Source organism: Paramormyrops kingsleyae, chromosome 3, assembly GCF_048594095.1.
Source record: "Paramormyrops kingsleyae isolate MSU_618 chromosome 3, PKINGS_0.4, whole genome shotgun sequence".
Lineage (NCBI taxonomy): Eukaryota > Metazoa > Chordata > Actinopteri > Osteoglossiformes > Mormyridae > Paramormyrops > Paramormyrops kingsleyae.
Window position 1 is genome coordinate 26,992,794 of NC_132799.1, and position 8,250 is coordinate 27,001,043.

The following is an 8,250-nucleotide window of genomic DNA, read 5'->3' on the forward strand; positions in this document are numbered from 1 at the left end:
CTGCCTGTGATCCCCCCCCCCCCATTAGGACTGGATCCGGGGACTCACCTCCTTACCCATGAATGAGCATCAATATATTAAACTGAAAATGATCAAAATACAAGTTTAAAGTCACATGAATTTAATTTCTGATGTCATTATTATACACAACCAGCAATGCATACTAATCATGATGAATCACTTTTCATCCAAAGTATACAAACTAATGTTAAAAACACTTAACTACACACACCCAGACAACGGCTAATATGTAACTTTTGAAGTTATAGTTAATATCCATAATTCAACGTAGAAAAGGACACTGTTTTTCTATGAGATCACAATGGCAGTTTAATTGGACACATTGGCTGCCTATTGGATATTGAGAAATTAAGAACTTTGTGGAATCAGCACAGTGAACACACACTATCACATTTCATTTCAGAAAAGTGCTCATTTACCAGACTTCAGTGGGACAAACAAATTCAGAAAGTATCAAAAACACTGTGACTCGAATACAATTGATGCACCAAAATCATAAATCCATGATAACCACTTAAATCTGTACCTCAACTTTTCATCATTAAAAAATTCTACCAAAAATGCTGTGCTGCGTTTGTGGACATTGTGTGTTTCCTTCACCAAACATTGAAATGTAGAACATGTCGAAAAAGTAAAATCTAGTCCCAGGTATCTGGCTGGATTTCGCTGTTTCTTCACACCTGCAGGGTAGGGGGTCAAATCCCATTTCTGCTCTGTGCGTGTAGGGCTTGCACCTTCTCCCCATGATCCCCTGGGTGTCCCAGTTCTCCCGCAGTACGAAGACATACCATCTGGCTAACTGACATCTCTAAGCCACCCCACTGGTTGCAGCCCAGTCTTGCACCCTGTGCTGCCTGAGACAGACTAAGGGTCCCTCAAGACTCTGTCCAGGATAAGTGGTTAGAAGATCAATTGATAGAATCTATTCTTATGACACAACTGTGTCTGACATGGATCCCTGTCTTCGAGAGACAGATTCACCATTAACTATCACTGTTTGTAGTGTAACTATGGAGTTCTATGAGCCATTATGGAGTAACAGAGATCCATACCGTTTCCAGGCATAGCAACTATGAGCTGGAGTGATCCTGCCCTACTTGGAATTCTGGGAGATGAACTCATCCCACTTTGTACTCCATATCTTCAGCGCTTTCTCCTTCAGCTGAGGAGACAGGGAGCTGTACCTAGGAAGGAAGGAGGGTCAGATGGCTGTGTCCTGCCCCCCCCACACACAAAGACAGGCTCGCAATGAGACATACCAGAGGGAATTGTAGGCCAGGTCTTTGAGGGTGCCCAGGTGGGAGCTCATCCCGCCGATGCCCATGAAAGCCTCGTAAAAATCGTACGAGAGCCCAGCCGCCCCGAAGAGGGCCGGGTCGTCAGAGCTGATCACCAGAGGATGTCCCTCAGACATCAGCATGCTGGCAGGGTGGTTCCGCAGATCTGAGACCAGCTTCAGGACCTGGATTTAGGCATGTACACGCGGGGCTTTCATCTAGGAGCTGGGCACCATAAGCACACAGCAAGCGACAGCAGTGGTTTTGCTAGGCGTACCTGGTTGGAAATGGGACACACCTCCACAGCCACCCCCATCTTCCTGGAGAGCTCCTTGGCCAATGGGTGGTGAGCCATAGCAAAGCCGTGGCCAATGCGAGAGGTGTTAAACAGCAGGGCGTCGAGCACATTCCCGTCCACCTCTGTGCCCTCCTGGTCTGCATTCACACAAGCAATTGCAAACAATACAAGGACTGATGACACAACCAAAAATACATGCATAGTGTTTATGATTTCTGGTATTCGTGCTGTAATTTGTTAAACTCATTACATCCAAAGATGTCAACAAATCAGACTTGTATTACTTTAATCAGACTAATAAAACATGGAGCCCAGTTCTGAAGGTGGAGCAAGTTGACAGCTCGCGGTCAGCTCACTGGTCTCTCCTGCGTGGAAGAAGTAGGGCAGGGTGACTCCGAGGTCTGCTGGCAGAGACAGGGCCTCCCTGAAGTACCACAGGGGCCTGCCGCTGTCCTCACGGCCCACCTCAGAAACACAGAGGAACAGTGAGTTCTTTATTCGCCGAAAACCCAGCTTGAAGATCAATAGGTATCCTTGGGATTAAGGACGTAAACCTATGGGCTGAAGGTTACTGCTCGAGGTCCAAGGAAATTACCTCTCTTTGAAACATACAACAGCTTTATTCAGATGGGTGCTAATCCCAATAGGCAGGACATGAAGCTTTGACTCTTGACTCTTGGGACTCCTTACCAAGTCGAATCCTGCCATGGTGTCTGGAAAGACCTTCAGGAGGTACATGGCCTCCTGCACAGCATCTTTGAGCGTAGTGAGGTTTACACCCCTGATATGTAAAGACAGATAAACAGATTAGTTCAGTCCTGTAGTAGAGAGAGAGCGTATTCACGCACATTCTTACTCATGAACATCTCCAAAAACAAGTCGAGGTGATCAGATTACTAGCCGATTCTTGCGTACTCTCATGCAGGCTTTGGGTCTCACCTGTGAACGGTGAAGATGATGCGAGCGCCCAGGAAGTCTGGATGCTGAGACACAAACTGTTTGACCACGTCCTGATAGGCCTGGAGACACCAGGCTCGGTCACGTGTGCTGCCATCGAGCTCATAGATCTGTGTAACATCAGGTCACATTACACTCAGTCACCCAGCAGCACGATATATCCAAAAACAGCAAATCGCCAGCGAGCACATTATTTGAATCTCTTGCAACAACCGGCATCCCACTTCCTTGCTCCATCCAAATCTCCATGCCAACCCAGGTACTCAACCTGCCATCTATAATCCCTCCAAATCAAACTGCTTAATGCCCTCTTTGCATTTCCTTCAGAAGAGTCAGTAGCTAGCGTGCATCATTTGGAAGCGTCTTCGAGAAGCAGGGCATGACTCCTGCTGACCCCCTTGCTGGCAGGTCAATGAGGTCCCACTGAAACACCCATCGGTGTCTCCATCCATCAGCTCAGCAGGGCCAGTTTCTCCCAGTTATCGACTGGTACCAATGAGCCACACTGCACGAGAGGGTTTTGTTAATATCGTGTTTCAGGTTTCACTGGCACATATACGTACTTCAGGCAGCAGAGCCCTCAGCTCAAGGTACATGATGTTGTCCTTGTAAAGCATCTGCAGGCCCTGATAGAAATAATCCTTGAACACAGGGGCATGAGTTACGAGGCCCATGGCCACCACGAAGACCTGCTCAAACTTCTTCCACACCGCATCCTGGCTGGGGTACGCAGAATCGGGGTCTGCAGTCACCAGGGTGAGGTTCCTTATCAAACTGCACCGGGGGCGGCAGGAATTTAAAAAAAAAAAAAAAAAACAAGAAAGGAAAAGGAGCTGAAGCACAGCTGAAATTAAGAGCAAGATTCATTTAAACGTCCCAAACGAGACATTTCATTCTGCCCGACAAAAACAAAGCGCAGCATCTGCATCGCTAATGCTATACTTTAGGGGGTAGTAGTGCATTACTACTTAATGCATTAATTAACCAGAAACTAAGTGTTAGTTATGTACTGATCCCAAGTTCATTCCTCATTAATCATAATGGTTCCTGTATCTCATGTACTTACTATATTTGTTTATGATCTGTGCTTGAGTTACTAAAGGCCCCCCTCATGTACAGCATTACCGCTGCATATGTTATCAAAATTGCATTATGACCAAAATCAGGTCTCTTGGTCTTTGCTTTATTTCGTGTCAAAATATTTTAGTTCAGTTATGCTCAGTTCTGAAGAAAAGAGTCTGAGAATTTCAGTAACTATAAAACGCTAAAACCAAGGAGAAACTCCCCTTTTCTCAGTTTCGGTGCCTCGCCTTCGTGGGGCAGCGCTCACAGCTCATCGAGGGCACTCTCACCTGCTGTCAAGGTCGGTGGTGTTTCCTAGCTGCTTTCTCAGAGTCTCCAGCAGCACCCAGGGGGAGCACTGAGGGCGGGGCTCGGGCAGCTGGCCGGAGAAGCGGAAGCGTACAGAGTCGTCCTCGGTGATGCAGATGTAGCAGTACGGCCTGTAGGTGACATTCTTCACCAGCCATTCCACGTCAACCAGGGAGAAGTCATGAATGTGCAGTGCTGCTCCTGAAAGACGTGGGAGAAAACGGTAGTTAAGACAACTCCCACAGTACGAATTACATTTTTTGTTATCATTATTACTGCTCTAACAAGCAGTTGGCCATCTCCACTATGGGCGCGTCATTTGGATGCCGCCATCTTAACTGTGGGCAAGTCGAGACCGCTTCTCTACCTTTGGGCATCTTTCTCAGCAGGTTGAAAACCGGACTGCGCTGTATCAGTGGCCGCGCTTTGAAGAAGTGCATAGCAGGAGGGAACTGCGGCCCGGCCATTTCCTGCTCTTTCAGTTTTTGAAGCTGAGTGTTGAGTTGCCTCTCCTTCTCCGTCAGCAGCACTCTGCCCCCTATCTGCCTGGAGGCCTCCTGCTGCTTTAGGATGTCCCTCTTATGGCGGTCAGGAATCCCATGACACAGATCAGCCCAGCACAACAGCAGCACTGGTAAAAGAGCTATCAGCAAGGACCCTGGCAATGGTGATACTGGCATGGTGCCTAATGATGAATGGCACTGTGGACAATACAAAACAAAGGTTACCTCTATAAATAACATCCTCAAAATACTGGCATCAGTCCTGCTAGGTGTACCATTTATATTTGTAATTTTAGATCTACAGGTGTTTCCTAGTATTATTTTCATTCCACATTTACATAGCCCTTACTATAGCAGATCATTTTTTAATTACTATTATTTTTAGCCCGGTGCAGGTGTCTTATCGTCAGTATGGGTGTGCAGATCCGCAAAATCTGCCAGCTGGTAGTTTCTCACAGAAACGGAGGGCAATTTGCGCTTCCTTTCGGCTTTAACGCACACAGCAGGTCCGGTCACCGGTCTCAGCAGTTCCGAGACGTAAACTTCTGGCTAAAGCGCTCCGTGCCTCTAGCGGCGACAGGAGTACAAAACCGGGAGCAAAGCGGGTAAACAAGCCGCTTTGTCCAGCTCCCCATTCAGACACCATGGAGGTGCATTCCACTTTGCACCGCATTTTAAGGAAATAACTCATCGATGCTTATACAGCTCAGCGATGATTGTTAACGTACAAAATTACATGCAGAACTGACAGTCACCCTGTTCAATTAATGGCAATTTTGTTCGCGGAAAGGCCGTATATGCGCTTGACGTTTCGCTTCAGCAAAAGCAAGCAGGACGAAACGGAGCTTTGGGGTTTTGCTCGGTATTGCACAGCACCGCCTCGGTGCATTTGCTTCGACGTCATGAAATCTGTGCGAAACGTACCAGTGTGAAAAGCTCCGTTGTCTGCTTGCTGTCTGTGCGCTTTGCCGAGCCGCCGTACGGGAAAAGGCGCTGCAGGTCCGGAGACAGACCGTACGTTTGTCCCCTACTTCCGAGAAGGAGCTGCGTCACGGCCAGCCGCATTCAAGCCAGTACGTGTCGCTAACAGGGAGTCATAAACGCAGCACCGTTTACACCAATAATTACTTTACAGATAAATGTCAGTTTCACTACAGACGTGGTTAGGTTTTTTTGCACTTTGCATTATTCGAAAAGCATTTCGAGCCGTCCTAAAAGCGCCTTTTACACCCGAACTGGTTATTTGGCGGTGGCTATAGTGAGTAATTTATATTATTCAAAAACTAATTTTACGTTTTTTAAAAGCAAAGTTTCAAATCAGAGGCTTTAAAACACTTAAAATTAGTTTTTGAATAATATAAATTACTCACTAGCCACCGCCAAATAACCATGCAGTTCGGGTGTAAAAGGTGCTTTTAGGACGTCTTGACAATTATGGGTATTTTGATTTATCCAAGTAGGACGAACAAATTCGAAGACATTCATGCAAAAAAAAAGTTATTTATGCGAAGAATTGTTCGTGAAATGACAGGTAAGTTCCAAAGTAATCAATCAGTGTCCAGACATTAGTGAGCATGGATAAATGGCGAAGCCTTGCTAAGCTAAACGTCAACGAGAAATTACGGTAATTGTAAATTAATGCGACGATATACAAACCTACAAATAGAAAAGTCATACATAATCCGCACAACAAAAGGTAGCTGTTTTTACTAGACACTAGTCAAGAAAACGTTTGCTATGCACAGAGCAGTTTAAAGGGAATTACAGTGCTAAACGGACTCCCGATAACTATCAATCATTCTGTGTAGCCTTTGAAGCAGCCTTCTGGCTGGTAACTTCATAGAACTGCCTGTGACTTGCCTGCATAACGCACTTAACATTAAGTTAATACTGTACGGCCCCCGCTCCTTCCACTGCACCTCACTGTGGGTATGTATACACACACACATACACTCAGTAACAAAAAAAGTTAGAAGTAATGGTCCGATTTGGATGTAATTTGGTACCCGTGCAGACCAGCGATGGGTATGTAAATGATTCGATTTGCATGGAGCTACCGCGTCTAGTCACCAGACACAGAGGACGCCTCGTATACGCATTAGACAGCATTACTAGCACGTGGCGGAGTTTGATAGGGGTCGTATTGTGGTTTTGCATGAGGCCTAGGCCTGGTGGTCGTATCCTGCAATTGCCCGGCATGTGGGGGGTGCAGATGTCACAGTCGGCCAGTATTGGACACAATGATTTACTGGAAATCATTGCAGTGGCTCAGTATCACTTCTGAAAACCACTGTCTGTGAACATAGTTCGTCGTTGCATCCACAAATGCAAAGAAGAAACCATATCTAAACAGCTCTTTTAAGATGGATGAGGCCAAATGGAAAACTGTCCTGTGGTCTGAGAAATCCAACATTTCAGATTCTTATTGTAACTCATGTCCTCGAGGCTAAAGAGGAGAGTGACCATCCAGCTTGTTACCAGCATCTGGTCTCATGGGGGTGCACTAGTGCCCATGGCTTGGAAGGGAACATACCAGTAATGCTAAACGATACATACTGGTTTTGGAGCAACATATGCTGCCCTCTAGACAATGTCTTTTTCAGAGAAGGCTTTGTATATTTCAGCTGTGTCCAGACCTGTCACACACTGAAAACATTGGGTGCATCATGAAACTACAAACACGACAAATTGTTTAGCAGTTGAAATCCTATATCAGGCAAGAATGGGACAATATTTCACTTTCAGAATTACAGCAACTGTTCTCCTCAGTTCCCAAACATTTACAGTGTTGTTAAAATAAGTGGGTGACGCAGCACAGTGGTGAACATGCCCCTGTCCCAACGTTTTTGAAATGTGTTGCTGGTATCAAATTCTGAGCGTATATTCGTCATAAAACAATAGCATTTCTCAGTTTCAACTTTTGATATGTTGTCTTTGTTCTATTTTCAGTCAAATATGGGTTTATATGATTTGTAAATCGCTGCAATCTGTTTCTATTTACATTTTACACAGCATCGCAGCTTTTTCAGAAATGGGGCTGTGTGCATATATAAATGGCATATATAGCCTTGCAAGCATTATTGCAGAACTCAAAGGCTCAGGAGATAGCAGTGGGGGTGGGGGGGGGGGCTTTAAGAAAACAAAGACTATGTCCCTGTGGACCCCCCAGCCACAGACGTTGTGATGACATGGCAGATGAGATCAGCAAACTTGCATGCATGCAAGACCTCCGAAGGACGAATCTGCAGTGTCAGAGTGTTCATGCAGAAAAATCTCAAAAGTCACTGTACCAGACTCTCAGCCACTTAACTGAGAGAGGAGACCAAGCACTATTTACTGCTTGGGTGGGTTTGGCAAATATATTATAATTAAGAATAACAATGAGACATTTCATTCACTGAAGTTTAGCACAGCATGAGTCGAGCCACCATACAAAAGAGAGATCAGATTGACTGAGACAGCAAATCGGCTGTTATTCTAATGCTGCAGTTTTCACAGGAGCATTAAGACTTAATCTAACACCATCCCTCTCCCTGTGGAGTTGTAACAGTAGACTGTAGCCCTGCCAGACTGTCTGGGCCAACTAGACAAACCTCACCGATTATGTGTCGACTTTCTTCAGACACTCATGCCCCTTCAGTCCAAAGATTTGGGTGCATGTGTGTCTCCAGTTACCTTCGGGATGTGTGTGAGTGCGCCCCCTGTTGTATTTTTGCACCCTAGCTTGTGCCATGTGCTTCCTGGAATGCAGTCGTCACCGTAACTCTTAATCTCAAACACCAACCTCAAATCAACTTCCCACAAAGAGCAATACTGGGGAATT

The 8,250-nt window shown here is 45.8% G+C and overlaps 1 protein-coding gene across 1 annotated transcript; it reads right to left on the minus strand.

Moving 5' to 3' along the window:
• Positions 1 to 104: 104 nt before the first annotated feature.
• On the minus strand, positions 105 to 5,524 carry LOC111857497 (adenosine deaminase 2-A-like). The gene is made up of 10 exons (XM_023838428.2): positions 5,352 to 5,524; positions 4,292 to 4,625; positions 3,906 to 4,125; positions 3,117 to 3,327; positions 2,536 to 2,663; positions 2,287 to 2,377; positions 1,953 to 2,061; positions 1,576 to 1,733; positions 1,281 to 1,483; positions 105 to 1,205 (listed from the first exon to the last, which is right to left on the minus strand). Exons 1-10 carry the CDS (start codon positions 5,490 to 5,492, stop codon positions 1,115 to 1,117), a joined length of 1,686 nt encoding a protein of 561 aa, XP_023694196.2. The 5' UTR covers positions 5,493 to 5,524; the 3' UTR covers positions 105 to 1,114.
• Between the last annotated feature and the right edge of the window lie 2,726 nt (positions 5,525 to 8,250).